The sequence below is a fragment of the Rhipicephalus microplus genome, chromosome X (assembly GCF_043290135.1).
Source record: "Rhipicephalus microplus isolate Deutch F79 chromosome X, USDA_Rmic, whole genome shotgun sequence".
Taxonomy (NCBI): domain Eukaryota; kingdom Metazoa; phylum Arthropoda; class Arachnida; order Ixodida; family Ixodidae; genus Rhipicephalus; species Rhipicephalus microplus.
In genome coordinates, this window is record NC_134710.1 from 53,711,121 (window position 1) to 53,732,159 (window position 21,039).

General features: G+C 41.9%; 1 protein-coding gene across 4 annotated transcripts; it reads right to left on the reverse strand.

Annotated features, from left to right (window-relative positions):
• Positions 1-680: 680 nt before the first annotated feature.
• LOC119176045 (death-associated protein 1) lies at positions 681-20,342 on the reverse strand. 4 transcript variants are annotated; one of them, XM_075876622.1, is made up of 5 exons: positions 20,143-20,342; positions 13,439-13,588; positions 12,242-12,356; positions 3,344-3,386; positions 681-1,172 (listed from the first exon to the last, which is right to left on the reverse strand). In XM_075876622.1, exons 2-5 carry the CDS (start codon positions 13,476-13,478, stop codon positions 1,056-1,058), a joined length of 315 nt encoding a protein of 104 aa, XP_075732737.1. In that variant the 5' UTR covers positions 13,479-13,588; positions 20,143-20,342; the 3' UTR covers positions 681-1,055. The 4 variants fall into 4 exon arrangements, with proteins under 4 accessions (XP_075732737.1, XP_037283058.1, XP_075732739.1 ...); XM_037427161.2 differs by lacking the exon at positions 13,439-13,588 and having other exon boundaries at positions 20,143-20,339; XM_075876624.1 differs by lacking the exons at positions 681-1,172; positions 3,344-3,386 and adding an exon at positions 11,682-11,923 and having other exon boundaries at positions 20,143-20,280.
• Positions 20,343-21,039: the final 697 nt, after the last annotated feature.

Sequence of the window (21,039 nt, forward strand, 5' to 3'; positions counted from 1 at the left end):
GACGTGTTTTTACGGGCCTCGATGATTGACATATATAAGTATATGATTTTTATGCTGAAATGTTCATTGTGTGTGAATTACGCTTCTATATATATATATATATATATATATATATATATATATATATATATGCCTGCCCACAAACGTCCCCCCCACACTTATGATATACTTCCGGAGCCCCTGCAAATGTGACTAGCAAATGTTTAATCAAGGTTATACAGGTATACATAATCACTTCCCCTATAGCAGGAGTCGAAGATGACCACTCTCCTGGCAAAGGCATCTTCAAGTCACCCCGCCGTGTTGGCTGTAACACTCTGCAATGTGCTGGCAGTGATGTTTGAAGTTTTCCTAGAAAAGCTGGCATTGAATTCATGAACTGTCTGGGCTCATTATTAGAGACACGACCCTTCAGATGCTTGCATCTGTTGTTAAAGCACGAGAATGTTTCAACTTCAAGATTATGCAGCCCCTCTCATATGAAATTCGACAGAATGTTGCGGTTTTCGCACGTAAAAAAAAAAAAAACGAGAGCAGGGCCCATGAATTTTACGGCTTCCTGAATCTTTTGTCAGAAACTGCACAAAACTTGGGCAATATGTAACAAATCTACAGAGCAATAAACAAGCTCAGTTTTAAGAGAATCACCCTGTACATGCACTACACAACAACACATAATGTGCCAAGACCACAAGTTTATTCAAATGAAAACAGTAGTACAAGAAACCTCACAAGAGGTTTTGCTCAAAAAGTATACCAGGGAAATGGAAAGAGCTCTGGCACAAAACGATAAAAAAAAGCATAAGCCCCAAAGATTATAATTGCCCCAAATCAATTTATGAACTCAGCGTTGTCAATGGAAAAAATAAACAACAAAAATATCCCTGCAAAAGCAAGACCTCCACAGCAAAAAAAAAAAAAAATTACGAGGCACCAACAGTGACAGTGCACTGAATAACAAATTGAAATTGGTCCAAATGATAAAGTGCAAACATTCTCAGCAACTTCATCAAAACTGGCAAAAGCCACAATACACTGCCAAAGCACAGAAATGCCTACTTCCTAGGCTGCTGGATAATAGTTGGCTTGGAGGAACAGGCCCTATACTCATGTGATGGTTGTGGCTTGTTGTGGAACACCTGTACTGCTTCTGGAGGAAAATCTGCATCTCCCTAAAAAAAGCCAGGCAAAGACAAGAGCAACAATGCAAGAAACTGCTTCTTAGTGTAGCTCAGATATCTTGCATTCAACTAACTGCATGATAACTTGTGTGCTGTATACGCATGATTTAGGTCACATAACATTCATAATTGCATCATCGTTTTGGCATGCAGAACAGCATTTTACATTCTAAAACCATGATGCCAGTATGAAGCATGCCATAGTGGAAGACTCACTTTTTGTTAAAATTTGGTCAGCAGTGAATTCTAGTAAAAAATATTCTATTTTGATTTACCCTAATCGAAGAGCTGTCGCATGATATGGGTTCAGCATAAGACTGCCTTATAACATCAGTTTTTAATGCATTATATAGAAGAGTTTTCACCAGGATCAAACTAATTTGTCATAAAATGCAGGTCATAGCTGAACACATATAATCGAGGTTCTGCACTCATCCCTCGCTGCTATCTTCATTTAGCAAACACAGTGAAGAAATTTGTTTGCTTACAAAATGTTTTTCAACAGGAAACCCATGCATCAAAGCATGAATATGTATTTATTCGTGATGAATTGGCTGCCTACTACTCACGGTCGCAGCTTTTGTCCCAGTACAAAACTTTGGCAAAAGTTTCATGACCACAAGAACTGAAGCACCCTGCTGCTACCTCCACCAAAATTATCACACTTAGGAAAGGATTTTCCACAGAATTGATATAATGAAACTTTAGGCAAGAAGAATGGTTACCATAAAATCGGTGCTAGTGATATTTTTTTTGCCAAGAGTAACGCCAAGGAAGAGAGAAATGGCAAAAGTTGAGCCACCCAGACCACAGTGCTGTAAAGGGGTATAGTGTTTGGCGGCAAACTATTTATAATGTTGTTGGGCCTAACTTCATATATATTTTTGTGCATATTTCACAAAGCTCGACTGTGTACTTTTGCGGAATTTTCTTGTTTTGTGTCAAACAGTATGTGTGTGGCCATTTTCATGACAAATTTATTCTGTGCGACAAGGCTATTGCTTTAGGTCATATAGCAATTTCCAAGCCCTATCTAATCAATTCAGCCTTGGGCACACAAACCTAACAGGAGTTACTGTACCTGACAGATAGCGACTGGTTGAACAGCGAACACATCCACAGACATAAGAGAAACTAGCTTCAGGCACAGCTTCCAATTCAGTTTAGCAGTATATTTGGTTGAGACCATCAGTGCTCTAGCTGTGATTGCAATAACGCAGAGCTCGCACTTGAACTGTGCCAGAGACACCTAATCATTATCATCAGCCTGACTACGCTCATTGCCGAGAAAAGACCTCTCCCATGTTTCACCAATCAACCCGGTCCTGTGCTTTCTGCCGCCTGCAAACTTCTTAATCTCATCTGCCAAACCAATTTCTCTGTCTCTCTCATGTGTTTGTCTTCTCTTGGAATCCAGTCAGTTACCCTTAATGACCAGCGGTTTTATGCTAGAGAGACCTGTAATGGTCCAAAAAAATTTTCAACCTAGGGCCCCTCGTATAACTGACACATTACTATAGATAGTACTACCAGATACTACAAAAATCTCCAAGCCTCTCTCTCTACTGTCACTGTGCTCTATCCAAACAGACATAAAATGGGGGTCGTAGCAACCAGTAACTGCAATTGGGATTTGTGCGTGTTTGCAAGTTTATGGTGAAAAGAGGAGAGCCCGACAGGAAACAGCAGTGGCGAGCGAACGTTTTGAACTGCATGGACTTTTTTTTTTATATGCAAGTCGTATGAACAAGGTTCTGTTGTTTTGATAACTGGTTCTTGTATTACTGTAGCTTTTATGTGAAATTTGGTTGAGGCAGTTTATCAGGCAATATATGGCCTCAATAGTACAATTGGGGCCTAGTCAAGTCAAATGTTAGATGTCGCCCAAACAAATGAGGAGAGTTGACAGGTATGCAGTGTGTGCTGGTTGCTTGAGCACTATTTTGAAGATAACAATGGAGTAGTGCAAAGTGAACCATATTTATAAAACAATAGTTATTAGGGCTCCTCCGTACATTACAGAAAAGTACTACACACTTAAATCACTGGCACTGCTATGCTGAGCTGAAATTCCCTACAAAGCTTAATAAATTTCGAAATCTAAGAGTGCAAAGTGTGGCAAGGCAGTCAATGTATGGTGTAGACACACAGGACATACATACCTTGGCAACCACTCCCGAAATGACAAGATGTGGCTTTGGAGGGCTACAAAGGAAAATTAGCAGGTTATCAATAAACAAAGCATCAGTAACAACAAATTATTCACATCACTGCTGACTCAAACCCGTTTCACTATGCTCAGTGAATGACAAGCGCACTGCTGGCTCTGTGATGAAGGTTTTCAACCCATTTCCGCTATGCTTTAGGCCAGCGTTTGGAACTTTAAAAGAAAAGTGCTGAAGTTAAAACACATGTATTGGTTATATTGGCTGCTGTAGTGTGAGATCACGCCATGCACACATATTTTTATTTATTCAATACTGCAGACTCAAGGTCCAAGCAGGGTGGTAATACATATACAAATATAAATAAAATAATTGTGAAACGAAACAATAAAGGGCGAAAAAGGTTGTCTGGTAGGGTAATTCATTGATCACATGTATTAGTAAGACAGTTCCATTCACATATGGTTCTTGGCAAGTACGAAAACTTCAGTAGGTTTGTGCGAGTGAAGTATGGGATCAAGGTCTTTGGGTGGTGGTGTCGGGTGGGCCGGCTACTAAGGGGTGTCAAATACGGGGATGGGTCTACAGCTAGTTTCTTGTTCAAAAGTTGATCAAGGAATTCTAATTTAGCTTTTCGTTTTTGCGCCTGCAGTAAAGGAATGTTGTTGACTACATTTAATTTGAGGGTGAGTATAACTTGGAATACTTGTTGAATATAAATCTAACAGCTCTTCTTTGAATACGCTCAAGAGTGTATATATCACGTTTTGTATAATAAGAGTCCCATACTATGCTCGCGTACTCTAGTTTTGATTGCACAAAGACAGTGTAACAAAGTAGTTTAATATTCGTGGGAGCACTTCAAAGTTTATGTTTAAGAAGACATAGTTTGCAAAAGGTAGATGAACAAACATTATCAATATGGAGATTCCAAGATAACTTAGAAGTGAGTGTCACACCAAGGTATTTGTAGGAGTTTACTTGTTGCAGTGGTGAATACCCTAATATGTATATATATAATTGTGGATTCCCTTTGCGAGTCACTGGAAAGCACATACATTTGTTCACGTTGAGACACATTCCCCATTTGTTGCACCATTCATATATATTGCAAAGACTAGTGCTCAGATCGTTGAAATCGTTAGTGGAATGTATTTCTTTGAACAAAACACAACCATCTACAAACAATCTTATTTCTACACTATGGTGAATAACATCAACCATATCATTGATATACAATAGAAAAAGCAAAGGGCCTAACACACAGCCCTGTGGTACGCCCTATGTGACTGGAAGACAGTCCGAATATTGGCCCCCACATCAACGTACTGTTCGTAATTATTTAAATACGCAGAAATCCAACAAACGAATATTTCTGATATACCTATTGTTCTAAGTTTGGAAATGAGTTTACTATGGGGAACTTTATCGAAGCAGAAATCTAAGAAGAGCATATATGTCCTACTGTGTCTATCGATGTTTAATGCAAGAGAGTAAAACAGTGTGATTCGTGTCCTTCTTGTCTCTGTGTCGTCGTTTTGCTCTCGCGCTATAACTGTCGTCATTACCAGTTGAGTTGCGGTAGATAATTCTTTTGGAAAACCATGTTGATACTTGGTTAATATAGAGCGTTCTTCAATAAATGTGATCATACTAGTAGCTATGATATGTTCAATAATTTTACAACATTGTGAAGTTAGTGATATTGGACGGTGATTTCCTAGTGCTCAGCGGTCTCCCTTGCAACAAAAAATAATAACCAAAAACTTTGCTAGAGATAAAGCATACCATCACAGGAATCCGTTCGGTATGTTATCAGGGCCACAAGATGCCTTAGCGTTTAAATTTAGCAACATAGACACCACATCTGGTTAAGAAATAAACAGTGCTTCAGCATAAAAAAAAGGCTGTAGCATTAGATATGCAGTTGAAATCGGAAGCGTTGAACACACTCTGGAAATACTGATTAAAATGCCGGGCAATGTCTCTCTGATCGGTGACGTTGGTTCCATCAATTGATATTTGCGATACTGGTTTTTTCTTTTCACTGATAAAATTCCAGAATTCTCTGGGGTAGTTTGCAATAAAGTTAGACAATGAGGTTTTAATGTAATACTCCCTAGAGCTGTGCACAGTTTGAGCGAGACTGTTCTGCACATCCTGTATCAAATCAGCCGCTGCCCGCCTTTTTTTTTTTTTTTTCAGTCGCTTAACTTTGTCCTTCATATGAATGATGTTGCGATGGCATTAATTTTTTGTGTTTGGAAGGCACAAAATTATCTAAGCAAAAATGACATTTGTTTCATTTTTTTTTCATTTGTTTCATCATGTAGATCATAAAGCAGTGATCACCATAGTTTTTGTTGTGTCACAACTTCCACGCGCACCTTTGTTACCGAACGAGCCCTGGCGGTCTAAGTGGTTACCCCTCTCCCCCCGCTCGTTACAAGCGAGTAGTTTCTTTACGAAGTTCGGCTGCCACCCTCGACTAAAAATATACAAGTTTTTACCCATCCAGACAGTCTATGCTTTTTGGACCATTGCGCCTCGCACGTATGTCCTTGGGCTGACGAAAACTCCAGGTCCGGATGTCTTTAGACCTGATCCCCGCCATAATGAAATCGTTTGGAGTAGAAAACCGAGCTAACCGGCGAATAGCTGTTGACGTTCCGGGGCTACTTGACACACTTTCACCGTCTGAGCTAAGGTCTGATGAATCAGTCATTTCCAGAGTCTTCGATGCTACCACCATCACAAACTTCTGATGCAGACTCATCAGAATCTGTTGAAATTCGCTGTTTCCGAGGGGCAGCCACGTGCGACGTCGACGCCATGTTGAAAACAACAAGCGCTCGTCTAGCGCGATGTCTAAAGGCGCTTTAAAAATCCCTTCCCCGATGAAAAAAGAAAACAAAATCGAAACTAGAGAAAGAGTTCTCCTTTTATGCACTGGATTGCGCTAGTTGTCCCAGAACGCCCCGAACCCGAGAAAATGTTTATTGAAGCCATCAGCAGCATACTGTCGATGAGGATAGACGTGGACTAATGTTAAATAACAATTTATGTCAGAGTGAAAGCTGAATGCATGACGTCTAAAATGACAATATTATCAACAGCAGTGTCCTACTTACCGAGAAATTAGGGTAAATGCACGAGAACACATGTGCTATGCATAGGACATTCTCAAAGTGATTCCGATGACTTGAAAGGTACCGCCTACAATTAATCGCTAGTAATAGAACTAGCTGCACTAAATAAAGAACCTTCTGTGCATTAAGAGACATAATAAAATGCTGCCTGTTCGTTTCTGTTCGATTCACGGAAAAAAAAAATCACCAGAGTCAGAGGTTACTATGGGGGAATGGCACGAGTGGTTCAAAAGTTCAATTTTCGCTTTGTTAGACTGGACCCGCTAGATTACACCATCTAGCACTACACCAACTAGATTACACCAAATGGGCCCCGCTAGATTACACCATCTAGCGGGGCCCGGTTGAACCAAGCACACCTGCCATCTTGCAGGCCATGGCAGCAAATGGTTCATTGGTCATTGTTGCTGCTGTGGCTTCTACTTTTATTCCCTTGCTACTAGCACCAGAGGCTGCGCAGTAAGGCCGAGCAACGTTGTGCACGGCAACAGTGACACGACACATTCCGCTTGAGGCAGGTAACTTGAAGTGCACTAACTTGATGCGGGCCGCTAAAACGTAATTTTAAGCACTTCCTTGGCACAAAAGTAACACTAAAAGGTTTCTGTACTACTATTTTAACAATCAACGTCAACTTATTCGTTGCCTTTAGTGCCCTTTTAAACGCACCATTCCATAAGGCGAGACTGGGACGATCCAACTACGCATTGCACACTTTCTCTTCAGACAGCACAATACCGTTCAAAGCACCACAGGGCAAACGCCAGGGAGATGGATGTTTGGACGAGAAATGAGAACCCAGCTGACAACAACGCCGCATTGCGCACTTTCTCTTCAGGCAACACAATACCGTTCAAAGCACCACAGGGCAAACGCCAGGGAGATGGATGTTTGGACGAGAAATGAGAACCCAGCTGACAACAACGCCGCATTGCGCACTTTCTCTTCAGGCAGCACAATATCGTTCAAAGCACCACAGGGCAAACGCTGGGGAGATGGATGTTTGGACCAGAAATGAGAACCCAGCTGACAACAATTGTCCCGGAGCCCTCATCGGAGCCACCATCGGGGGGAAAAACTCCCGCGTAGCAGGAGAATTGAAATTGGACAATGTGTATATGCGTGCCAATTTAAAAAAAAAAAACGGCTGGGCTGAAGTGACAGCAAAGGCGTAAGTTTGCGGTCACGGCTCGTCGACATAGGCAGAAAGGCCACTCACCGCCACCTTAATCAGCTGCGAGATTCAGGAAATTTGCCAAGGGAGGCTGCCTTTCAAGCAGCACCCTGACTAAAGTGTCGTCACACCTAGCCTGGCATCTCACACCAGATGAATCGGCGGCACCACCAGCTGGACCTGAATGCAAGGACAACGACACGGAGGAAGCCGAGGTTTCTCCGAACGTGCCCAGAGTGTCCACGCACCCAAGACGATGCCCAGACCACTTCCAAGCAACAATCTAAGGAGGAAGAAGATGCTGTGTCCCGACTCCAACGTCACCTTTGTTCTCAAGGGAGCCCCGACTGTCAAAGCGGTTCACCGTACCTTCAGGGGTCCGGTTCTGAACTGCTCCCCTCTCATTACAGGCGAGTCATGACTCGTTTCTCATGAAGTTCAGCTGCCATCCCGCCCAGGAATGAACACGCTTTTACTCGTCCAGACCATCTATGCTTTCTGGACCACCGCGGCCTGCACGTACATCCTTGGGCCGACGACAACTCCAGACATAACAGTTATAAAATCACATAAAAGTGTATACATGTAAAAGTGTGTACGAGTTGTGTATGCAAAGTAGAGTAGAATTTCAAAATGTATACAGTACATCTATGTTGCCTAAACAGCTTTGCTGGTGATCCATTCCCACATGAATGCTGGGGCACCACAAATTTTTCCTAACCTGGACCCCTCTGAGACATTCGGGCCGCTTGAAAATTGGGCCTCTATGCACAGACACCCTTACAAGCAAGCATGATTGTTACATTACCAATGCTATGCTTAATTATGCTGCAAAGGACAATGCCTCGCTCTGGTATGGTACGCACTCTCAACCAGCGAGGCCAAGCTCTACATATGCAGACTGCACCATGCAACCCCTACACAGGCAGAACTTTTGGCCATGAGAACTGCCTTACAATACTACAGTAAGTGTTATACATGTTCCTCTGAAACAGTAACAAAAACTTGTTCTTCATTCCTTCCCAATTTTGGGCCAAGTTCTCACGACAAGTTCCTTTATTGCCAAAGGAACTTGTTACATACAGTTCCACTTCAGAAATTGGAACGTGTCGTTACCATTACCGCAACATTTGACTTTTCTGTCAAAATGTATTGTCTGGCGATCCCGAGGTGAAATGAAGAGAGCAATTTGAAGCTAACACCTAGCTACACATATTATGCGAATTTCACATTGCCAACAGCAGGTTATATATAGATGAAATCAATATAAATAAACGCTCCTGGAAGAATTTTTTCTAGACCAGTGGCAGGCACGTTTAGCTCCATCTTTTGTGCTTGTCTATTACAACTTCAACACATGTGCCACTTTCCACATCCGTCCTTAGGTGGGCAGTCAGGATACTGCACTACAGATATTCAAATGGATATTTCCACACCATGCCTTAATATAATTCAATTCCTTGCACAGGATATCACGTCGAAAGGAACAATACTTGGGTACTCAAACGAGTGCACATTCAATATTTCAGTATGAAGAAAAAATGATGTCCAGTATGCAGCCTTGCCACTTCCTAAACTCCCTTTTCACAATCAGCGAATGTATTTTCAAATATTTCTTTCTCTGCATTTTTCTTTCTCTATTTCAGATATCTTTACCTCTCCATCTCCCTCTACACTGATTCTCCCTCCTCACCCTAACTTTCCTTGCCCACCTCCTTGCTATATACTATACAATACAAGGCTATGCTATGCTCCACTAGTGTGCGAACATGGAAGAGAAACCTAAATCAATTAGTTTCCTCATCAGCCCAATTCATTAGGATGGTCAGTCAACTAGCACATGTATATGAAAAAATAGAAATGAGTGACTGATTGATATGTGGGGCTTAACGTCCCAAAACCTCCATAGGATTATGAGAGACGCCGTAAAGAAGGGCTCCGGAAATTTTGACCTCCTGGGGTTCTTTTAAGTGCACCCAAGTGTTAGCACACGGGTCTATGGTATTTTTGCCTCCATCGAAAATGCGAACAAATGAAAAGTTGGCAAGAATGGTATATTGCACTGTCATTGTGATTATCTTTACCACTGGAGTAGTGCATAACTAAAAAAGGCTGTTACTTTGTTTATTTGCTCAGGAGTTGAGTGCGAATTCTTTAGTGCAATGTGTTCATTATTCTGCCATAATACGAGCAGAATGAACAGGATAGTTCTCTATCTTTATTGAATTCCTTTCAAGAGCCACAACCATGTTGAACAAATACCCTGGAAGAGAGAGAGACAAAAGCAAAAACAGGTAGTTGAGTGGTTACGACGCTCACCTTTAGGTCGTGGGTATGCGGGTTCGAATTTCAACTCGCCAAGAACTTTTTTTCGTGTCTAAAATTTCTCTGTACTAGTTCCCTTGCCCATCAGTTATTGCATCCCACGCCAAACTAATCGGTTAAAGTGTTCTCGGAGTGAAGCAGAAGAGGACGAACAGGACGAAAAAAGAGAGTGCCGCTTCACGATCATGATAACTCATATATACGACACAAGAGCTCTGTAGGTAAAAAAGTAGCTGTTCCTCTTGCCAAGGTCAGTCTCGGCGTTGCACGCTTTTCTACACCCCCAATAGGCACCTTGAAGTGTTAACCAGAATGCACCACAGTCACATGACAAGCGAGCAGTACATTTTTCGCGCCTCAGGCGGTTGCCCATCCACCCTGTTCTGCATTACGTGCCGCTTACGTACACCTGTTTAATGTCATAGAACGTTTACAGAAGTTATGCCATTCCCTCTGCCGTTCTTTCGTACATTTAAAGAGTTTCGATTAAATTTCCACCGATCCTGAATGTAACGGTGAAGTTCCTCCATTCATTTCAAAAGGAACTAGTTTCTGGAACGCTGTTTCTTGGAATGTATTAAGCATTAAGAAAGAGAACCCCGACATGAAAGATTGCACGACTTTATGCATCTGCCAGATTCTCCGGCAAATACAGAATAAAACTAGCACTATGCCATGGTAACCTGGACATTAGGACATGCTGGTGCCCAAGCGTGAGGTAATAAAGTGGCCCACGACCTAACACTTTACCTTATCTCGTATCTCTCCCCAACATGGGTCTCCTGCTGTGGCTCCTTTGAAAACTTGCTGCCTAACCCTCACTTTGAAATAGCATTAGTGCAATGCTTTCTCTAGTACCTTAAACAAGAGAGACTCCCCTTCGATCATGGCACATACACCGACATATTTAATGACTTTACCTTTTGCTTGATCCCAGGAGATTTTAATGATGTGGCACTTGCAAACAACTGCGACCTCTGATGTAATCCATAAATAGTGGACTCTTGCCGAATGAAGAAGCACATTGACACCACTGCCCACTGCATAACCTTTTGTCACTCTTGACACAGAGCCTACACCCATCGGTGTGTAACACACTGCCTACTGTCCATACATATGAAAAGAATGCTAGTGTTTTTCAACATAGCTTGGCAAAAGAACACAAACACTACGATCAGACTGTCCTATTAGCCCACTTAAAGGGGCCCTGAAACACTTTTTCAAGTAACCATGAAATGAATGCAGTGGAAGAGCTTATTGCTTCACGAATTCAATGCGGCAACAATTTTAAGAATAACCATGAAATGAATGCAGTGGAAGAGCTAATTGCCTCACGAATGCAACGCCGCAACAATTTTAAGAATCCGTCCAGTACGAGAGGAGTTACGAATATTTGTTGCATGCTGCAATTGCATTCTCTCTTCTCTCGTCCCGACGAAAGCGCTGGAAGCTGGAACCTTGAGCACTATTTTCTTCTTTTTTTTTTCTTCGAATGCGCGGCTTTTTCGGTGTGATCACACGCGCATGCATGGACAAGTCGCAGCCTGCCGTGGCGATCTTTGTAATGACCGAGCGCTCAGTGTTCAAATCAGCCATTGGCCAATACATGGTCTTTCAACGAGTGATTTTGGAGCGTCTTCTGTCATTTATCGAGAGAAAAGAAAGCAATTTTTTGCCGACTTTGATCATTTATTGTAAATTCCAGGCCATATGCTGCACTATAATATTTGGCTCGCATGTCGTCGGGAGCCTCTACTACTGATCGGCAGCATTTTCTGACCATGCTCAATAGTGTTGCAGGGCCCCTTGAAGAGTTGCTAGTGACTTGGCACACAAGTGACTTTGCATATGCTTAGTTTCACTCCAATTTTTCCTCCTACCTCAAGAGAGAACTTTGGTCCCTTTCTTTCTTCAGTGAATTCATGATCACTGCAATAACAGCAACATTTTATGCAAGGAGTCAACTGTATTAGTTCACGAGTTACATGTATTGTATTAACAAAATCTGTACAACTCTAATTCTAGTGGTAAAGGTGCAGTCGGCAATGTGTTTTCTTTCACTGCAGCATATCTGCAGGTAGCCTGATACAAAAGAAACTGCGCGACGTGCAATGTAATTATGCCAGCATACTTTTAAACGGAAATAAAGTGAACACGAAACTCTCCATAGTGTGCATGTAGATACATACATTAACACAAAACACAACATCATCTACTAATTCATAAGGATTCGACAATAATACTTGCCTTGGAGAAACCTCTTCAACAACATCTTCTCCGTCATCCTTTTTTAACTCGGGGGCTTTCTCGTGAGTACTACCTGCTGGCTTGTGCTGTGTAATTCGCATGCCACCGGCCTTAACTGTAAACATAGGAAATATTGTAGATGAATTTCCAGTGAGTACTCAAGGTGTTTACACATCACACTGATTTTCGCATTTATAACAGTAAGTTATTGTACAGGCCAGCCTGTTGAAAGCAGCACAGATGTTATTTCAGACCCCACTCAAGGAATGATTACCTGGATGTAAGACAATTCTGCAAAGATGCATGGTTAGCATGTTTATCTGGCTGTGTAACTGCTTATAGATTCAGTATTTGCAGCTCCAATTTCACGAGTCTACTTGTCATTCCAGCCCAAATTGCTCAGCTCAGTGACTACAGAATAATTCTAATTTATACAAAAATACAAATGCATTCCCATTTTTAGGGCCCTTAATCACCAACAGACGTTTCCTTGCACCTCTTCATGCGTTTCTTCAATTGAGAACAGCCATCATGTATGAATAGATGATGTTGCGACCAATTGATGCTGTCAGTAGGCCACCAAGGGCCTGTTTTCTGCTAGCAGATATACACGCTTCTTGCATTTCTACCTCAGGTGCTGAGGAAGGGCCCTTAGAGAGGTGGATTGAAAGGCAACCAATGCGGCCTAACAAAGAAAAGAGTGAAACGAGGAAACGCACGTAACTCTGCCAGCGTTGTGAGTAGAGTCGTGCACAACTGCAACCCCACAACTAAATTTAGACCTCTAGGTGGTTCAAGTGCCCTTTAATCTTTTTTTGCCTCGAAAAAATAAAACCTACCATAATTGAAAGAACTACGCATAAAAGATTTCAGTAACAATGAAATTTTACATGTTGCTTCAAAAGTGTGATAAACGAGGACAGTACGAAGAAGAATTATTTAAGAATCGCCATAAATGTGTTTAGTATGTGAACTTAGTGCAGTCAAACCTTGCAGATATGTTCCAGTTTCATATGATTTTTTTGGTATGATAATACAGTTTTGAAACAAAACTGTACAATGTTTTAGTAAATTATGATCGTACCTTTTCCTAGATAGTAATTTTGTTACAGTCTTCTTCACTAACATTGATGAACAAGGTAATAAATGCTGTATTAAATTTTTCAGCATAAAGTAAGAAAAAAAGTGTATATAGACCTTTGCATTGGGCAAGGAAGACCAGTCTGGAAACCAGCATGTTCCTCTTTTCTGGCTAGCGCGCGATGGCGTGCAGTGCATGCGCTTGTGCTCAGACAAGTGGCATGGTTGTAAAACCATGCCGCAAACATATCGTGGCTGTAAAAAGGCCTAAAAGAGATATATACAACAAATGGAAGTTTGGTTCGTTTACTGGGGTGGGCAATGAGCTACATTTTGAAGTGGTAGGAGGTTAAAATAGATTAAACGTAGTTGACAAAAGATTAAAAATTGCAATGGTGTTTCGTGAAAATGGCACTATTGCCTCAACAGGTCCCTTGACCTCAAGGGCTTGGAGACATGCGCCTTTTAAACCTACCGCACCAGCAGCCTCTCTGAAAGAGGAATGGGAAACCAATATGCTGTGTTTGGTTGTTTTAACAGCTACAGAAAAAAGGAAACTGCCATCAATAAGACTTCGACATTCATCACCAAATGCGGAGCGTTTGTAGCCGTGGACTTTAAGTACGTCATTTTTGTTAAGCTACTGGTTTTAAATCAACAAATGCAGCAATATATCCACAATGCCCAGTGTTCCAAGTAGCCAAATGACAACTGGTTATGGCTAGAGCGCCCAACAAACGTAAGCTTCTGTTTATTATATTTTATTATGCGTTTGTTCTAACAATTAGCCTCCTAGCTTGGCTCAACAAGGCGATAGGTGCAGTTGAGTATTGGCAGAGTAACCCCTCTTTTTGCAATGGAGTAATCTTAGTCATAAATTAGTTTGTGCTACGTACTAACCTTTTAAACCCCAACATTCAATGAGTACTAATTGAAAAGGATGTTCCAAGATTATAATCATGAGGTTACAACTTTTCTAAAGACAGTGCGGTATATCATAGATGATATGCGATATGAAAGATGGATAGCAAACACGTTTTGTTGTTTTGTGCATAGAACAAATTTCTCTTGCTACTATGAGAAGACAATTTTTACATAGTCAAGCACCGTGCACGACGAATCGTACAATAATAGACAAGAATTGTTCATTCTCTTTTAAGCAACAAAACAAAAAGGATGTCACTACGCTTACTAGCATTTCTTGAACTGTTAATTTGGCTGCTTAGCCTTGTGGATGACAGTCAAAATTTCACAAAAACAGTAAATTTGGCTGACATAGTTATTAAAAAGAATAAGTACAAATCACCTCCAATGCCGATCTCACTGGTCGAAGAAACTTTCAAACCAAAGACCAAGAACACACACGACACAGCACTGTGTCCCTAACAGTTTTCACCTTATCTACGCTGAAGTAAATCAAATATCGCCACCCTCAGAAAAAGAGAGAAGAAACAGGTCATATGCCGGCATGTCAGCATCAGCATAGTTTTTATGTACCAGCATGTGTCTGCAAACAACTGTAGCTTTTCTACACCTTGAGGGCAATAAACGGATGAGTAACAAGAGGTCACTTAAAAATTGAGGAACAAGACGGACAACAGTTCGAGAGCAACACAAAGATGCCGTCATCGCCACAAATCAACACTGCGCACTCACGCATGAGTGTATGTACAAGCAGTAGTCAGGGAAAAATCATAAACAAAATGTGAGTGAAAAAACAAACTACAAAATTACAGTGATGGAAAAAATTTCATATTATGCCCAAAGGGTGCCAGTACTTGCTTGCCCTGCTAGAAAGAGTAAAAATATTTGTGCGTTTTTTCAGCATGATGACAACGTTAATAATGGATTCAAAGTCGGAGTCACTCCAGCAAAGTGAACTGGAACTCTGCATGATGCACTTCCTTTAACATGTTCTCCTTCTTGGGTGCACTGCAGGTAGTAGTTTGTTTTCGTGGTAATGGTGAATGACATGGATGATCAAATTGACAAATTGTGCAGCACTGCTGCTGCTGTTCGATAGCGACAGCTTTGAGTTAGAGAAAAGTTCCGGCACAAGTGATTCATTGGATAGTGACAACGACGTTGAAACTACTGTGCACGAGCATGCATTTGACAGCCGGGTGGAATAACTCTATGCAATATACTATGGGCAAATCGTCACTCGAAAGATTGAACTTCCGCTTCCACGTTTCTCCCGCAGCACGCGTTGCAAACGCGGATCCAAAATTGCTCTACGCCACAGTCAAGTGCTTGCTCATGGAGTTTGTCGGCTGGCCCGACTCTGCCATTGAAATTCAACGTAAACTAGCTTCCCCCCCCCCCCCCCATTGAATGTGTCAACAGTCAGAAACTTGCAATATAGGGTGATCTATAAACAGGGTGTCTACCAATTTGCTTTTTAAAAATTCTCTGACTTTTCCAGGTTTTCTATGATTATTTAAAGTGAATTCCATGACTGTTAAGTCTGTGGGGAAAATTGTGCACTGGAAACAGACTCTCGAGTGGTCCAAGAAAATCAGGCACTGCTATAAAATAAGTAAACAAATGTACAAGCGATCACAATGTTCCGAGAAGGTGAGGTAAATATGAAAAAAAATATGCATATTTGGCCAAAATAAAGCCTGCTAGCCAGAGAGTAAGCAAGATGGCTGGTTAATGTTTCTAAGAAGCAGAAAGCAAACACATGAGTTAAAAACAGCAGATAAAAGTTTGAAGGAGCCCACAACAGCCCTACAATGCAGCCAAAGCTGCTATAAAACGTAGAAGTGACACCACCTTATGGCATCTGTGTAAAAAGAGAATGCCGGAGCCTAGCCAGTTCCACCAATGGAATATATTCTAGTTCACTATAATGGTTACAGGCCAGGCTGCTTAGTATGTCTATTGGAATATATAGACTTGTATTACTAACTTTACTATTTAGGATGTGGATTCGATTGGTTCTGATGCAACCTGGATTGCTGTATTTACTATTGATTTGCGTCCCCATTTAAGTTGCACACCTCTAGTATATACTTTTCAGCAAAAAAAAAAAAAAAAAAAACACTACTCGCATATTCTGTTCGCCTTGCATTGAACAATGACTAACAATCTCGCAAGAGCGGTGCCGTACTATATGATGTTCCCCCTTTTTTTTTTTTCACGAAGAGCAAATGCATGTTGATGTTTTATTCCTCTGGGCTCTGACACTTAGAGTTCGACGAAGTCCTCAGATGCCTGCATTGAAAGCTAGAGGTAGCATTTAAAGTGATGACCTTTGAATATGTGCTGGCAAGAAAGAATCTGTCAGGGTGCAACAGCTCCCTTGAGTCCATAGATTCATCACAGGTGCCGGCGGGTTACCTCCATTTTTGTACTCTTGTTATATGAACATAACGCTAAAAAGTAATAAGAAATTTAATAATACTATCTCAAGATACTGAAATGAGAAATTTCGATGAAGTTACCCAACTCTACCCTTGAAACGCAAGCTAGCAGCAATAAGCGAGTAGCTGCGGACATTTGCCATTGCATCGCCAATAGTAATAATATTAGAAATAATAATAATAAAAGGCATGACATGACATGACATAGCCCGGCCCGGATTGCTAATGGCAATCCTAGCCGAACCAGAAGGCCTTAAAGCCGAGCCGAATCATGGTCAAGACAAGCATGCAGAAATTTAAAGATGCGAGCAATGTTGTGGTTCAAAAGTCAGATATGCTGTGTGATATGTAGAAGCAACAAACATCAAAATAGTGCATGTACCAACATGAAAGCTAAGGAACCCTTTAGACAACGTGAAGGACAAGTTGTCAAGCGAAAATTTCCACCGTCTTTTTTACTTTAAGCTGTCACGATTGTGACAACCAGTACATCAGTGAGACTACTGATTTCAAGGAAAGAGTTAAAGAACACGAATATGATGTAGGGAAACTATGCGTGACTTCATATGCCCTTCCTAAACAAGTGGAATCTACAGGCCACTAAACTGACTGGTCAAGTGCACGTGTTCTGGCCAAAGGAAAGCTTGCATCATGCCTGCACCTGGAATACCAGCACATGCAGACAAATGCACATATGCTGAACAGGAGTGAAGGGACACTTCCAACAATGTACTTCCAGTGCTTACATCACTTACTTAGGTGTACTAATATGCTGTGCCTTTCTTATGGCTATTGTTGCAAACAAGGCTCCCGTAGCGGGTGCCATGATGTCAGTGAACTTTGTATTCATTTGGTAGGTGTACCCTTCAGCGTCTTCACTAAGAAGCAACAGTTGTGCACTGCTTTTTTTTGCACATCTTTTAGCTGTTCACCGTAGTTGCAGCCGAAAGAGTCGCTTTGATTAAGAATAATGCTTGTATTTGTCACTATCGTGCAGACTGCCGTTAGTTTACATGACCGGGCCAGATTTTTCAGAAATTCCCCAATTTCAAATGCGTATCTATCTGTCTGTCTGTCTGTCTGTCTGTCTGTCTGTCTGTCTGTCCGTCCGTCCGTCCGTCTCCTCTTACGTTTGGGTGCTCTCGTGGTCACCACTTTAACTTGGCGTGAACCAAAATTAGCATAAGAGGGTAAGATGGTTTGACAAATATGACGTGCTTGTCAAAACATGAATAATGTCACGATGCCGTCGCATACCTCGTCAAACACTTCCTGCCAGACAGTGGCACATACCCACGGCTGGGTATGTGCCGCTGGTATGCAGATATGTGCCACAGGTGACTGACACTCAGTATCTGCCCAGGAACGACGAGAACACACATGGGCAATTTTAACGCACGAGCATCAAGAAATACCCGAGATCAGTAGTTTCGACCAGACGAATGCGAAGAATAAATGTCAGGGTCCCAGCTGGAATCGAACCCAAGTGCTCTGCGTAGCAACGAAGCATTTTACCACAGAGCTACGCCAGGTCTCGGAACTACTCTTCAAATAGACTCTAGTCTTCGTGAAACGTCAATAGTCGTTGCAGTGCTGCCTACCCAATTTTATAAGCACTACATATGTACTCCTTTGATACAGCCATCACATCGGGTTAATGCCAATTGTGGTTAGTTGCCATGCGCTGAAGTTGATTTATGTAGCAGTGTCCTGGGCCAGAATCCTTGCGAGCATCAGCGCTATATATCAGCTTCTGGTGTTGCTAATACGCATGTTTCAGTTGGCATCGTTGCACAAGCGCAAATAACTGGTTATATAAACATCTGCAACTTTTAAACATATGTCTGTGTGTGCAACATTTGTACATATATTTAGCGCCATTTCAAAACGTTTCGCGCAGAAAAAATTTCAACATGGTCACCTTCCCTGCGCATGCTTCGCATAACGTCGTTCCCTGGTACATGGGATCTGCCAAATTTTTTTCCTCACTTTTCCAGAAGGGTCCAAATTCCTGATTTATCCGGGTTTTCCAGGTTGGTAGACACCCCGATTAATGAGAAATTTTTCAGGAACACAGTTTATACCAGAAAAGGTTAAAGCTTGGGCGCATTGGTTCACGTACATAGTAAAAAACTTAGTGCTCTGTTCTATCTCCTCCCTTTCTTTTCTGTTGTTTTTGGGCTGTGTTTTCTTTTTACTTTGTTCCTAAACTGGAGACAATTTGAGTAAAACTGAAGAATAACCCCAAATGTGTAAAATTTGCCTTTCTTTGAGTTGGCAAGCATTCCAATATAAAGTTCAAAGAAGCAGTAACACTGTTGTTTCTCTCTTCGAAGAATTTCATGCAAGTGCACTCGTTTTTAAAGAACTGTGCCTCATTAAGAAGAACAAAAAAGTGAATCTAGTGCTCAACAATTCATCATATATGACACTGAATGACCCACAACGAAGTTCACCACTTTGCCTAAAAAAGCTCCACACGAAAATATGTGAAACTATCTAGCAATCAGCAACTTGGCAGTGAATGAGAAACTAGAAATGTGAACGTCATAATATCTACAAGTTATAAACACGCAGCTAAACCGAATGCTTTTTTTCCCAGTTTTCCTTTTTGTTTCCCTTCCAGCAATGTGAACTAGGCATGCATGCAACATCCTACCCGTGTGCGACACTAAAACCCTTTAGAGATGCAAATGAAAACGTGTCCGCACGTAACTATGTGTGCAAAATTTCATGAAATTGAAAGATGAACGATGAAGTTCGTCAGTGCTGCATGAATGCCTTCCTGATTTTTTTTTTTTATAATGCCACAAGTTAACTCGGAATCCGCCAACTGAAACCAACGTGGAGGCCACCATGACAACGAAAAAGGAAATGCGGCGTGTAATGTCCTGGGCTTATGCGTTGGCAGCACAAAAGCGTCCTTCCTCGATTCTCCAAGGTCATCTAAGCACGGTGTGTGCCGTTATTCTTGGCGACGTGTCACGCCGAAACTGGTTGTTTCACCACGTGGACGGGCAAGGGCTACCGACAGAATCTTCATATCAGCAAAACAGGTTACAACGAAAGTCAACGGGACCGGCGGAGGCAAGTTTAAGTTAGCCGCGATAAAAAGATGCACAGGTGACAGGGCTTGTCATGCGAACACTTCATGATGACAAGCAGGGCGCTTCCCTGGACGACACTGTCAGGCTGCCGCACTGCTCGTTTATGCACGCTTGTAGACAACGAAGCCATCACCACTGCACATGCGCACACCCAATCACACTGCAATACAACACAGATGCGCGGAGAGCAGTTTATAGAACAGATGTTACGTGACGAACACAACGTATTTGACGCTATCAGTATTTGTGCAGACAGGAACTGCGGGTAAGAGCAAACTGCGCTGCAACGTGTCGATCATAGTGACCATATGCATGAGAAGAAACCTATGAACAGTTGTTTTGTTACCTGCTGGAGGATGGCCGCCTTTGAGCTCACTACAGTCTTCGACAGCAGACATTTCCTCAACTTTAGTGATGTATGACAAGCTATCGACCTGAGTAACTTCGTTACTACTTCGCCAGGAGAGTAATCAGAGTGCACAACAGCGCAAACGCTTAGCGATCGAGCTACGTTTCCTTGAGCTTCTCTTTATCTGCTCCGCAAATGCATTGTGGGTACGAACCAAAGCTGTAAACAAGTTGCTCGCTCGTTTGTTTACTTTTTGGTGCTTCATAAAGTTCATTTCTAGTGCATTGCCTAACAAGTAATATTAAAAAATTTTTTTGAGTTGTTTAAACTTTAAAAATGAAACATTTAAACCAGTAATAGAGAGGTATTGTTTTAGGTAAAACAAAAATTGAATTTTGTATGTAGCGCCACCTCGAATAGGTAGAGGTCACGCACGGAGGAAGGAAAGGACCTTTCCTTCCTTTCCTCTGTGAGGTCACGGTACAAGTTTCTATGGTATGAATGGTGGTAGGTGCATCATGTGCGTTGTTCAATGCATGTGACGTGGTTAAATTAATCGTTCAGTTCTACGTTACGACTTCGTTGACTCGCTGACAGCGTAGAAGATTCAGATGTTGGCAACGAGCAGGACTTTCATCGGCAAGGCGTTCAAGCCTCGACTGCCCGTCCGCTGGGCATCATATGAAGGAGACGGAAAGACCACAGTTTCGGTGCTCAACAAGGACAGGGGTGACATGTTACTCGTGGATTCCTATTCTACAGCCGGGTTCCGTTTGAACAATGGCCTCTTTGTTTTTGGCCCGATCGCCCTTTTCCCGAAAAGTGTCCTGCAGTGGAAAGTGAAGTCTCCCGACGACATCACCAAAGAAGCGTTCTCGTTGTTCACCTTGCTTG

What these genes read in the sequence shown, in the direction of transcription:
- LOC119176045 (XM_037427161.2), bottom strand. Translation starts at nt 20,194, where the DNA reads ATGTCTGCTGTCGAAGACTGTAGTGAGCTCAAAGGCGGCCATCCTCCA. An exon ending in AGGCGGCCATCCTCCAGCAG is followed by an intron (nt 12,357 to 20,142) that starts GTAACAAAACAA and finishes CTATGTTTACAG; the next exon opens with TTAAGGCCGGTGGCATGCGA. An exon ending in TTTCGGGAGTGGTTGCCAAG is followed by an intron (nt 1,173 to 3,343) that starts GTATGTATGTCC and finishes GGCTTTTTTTAG; the next exon opens with GGAGATGCAGATTTTCCTCC.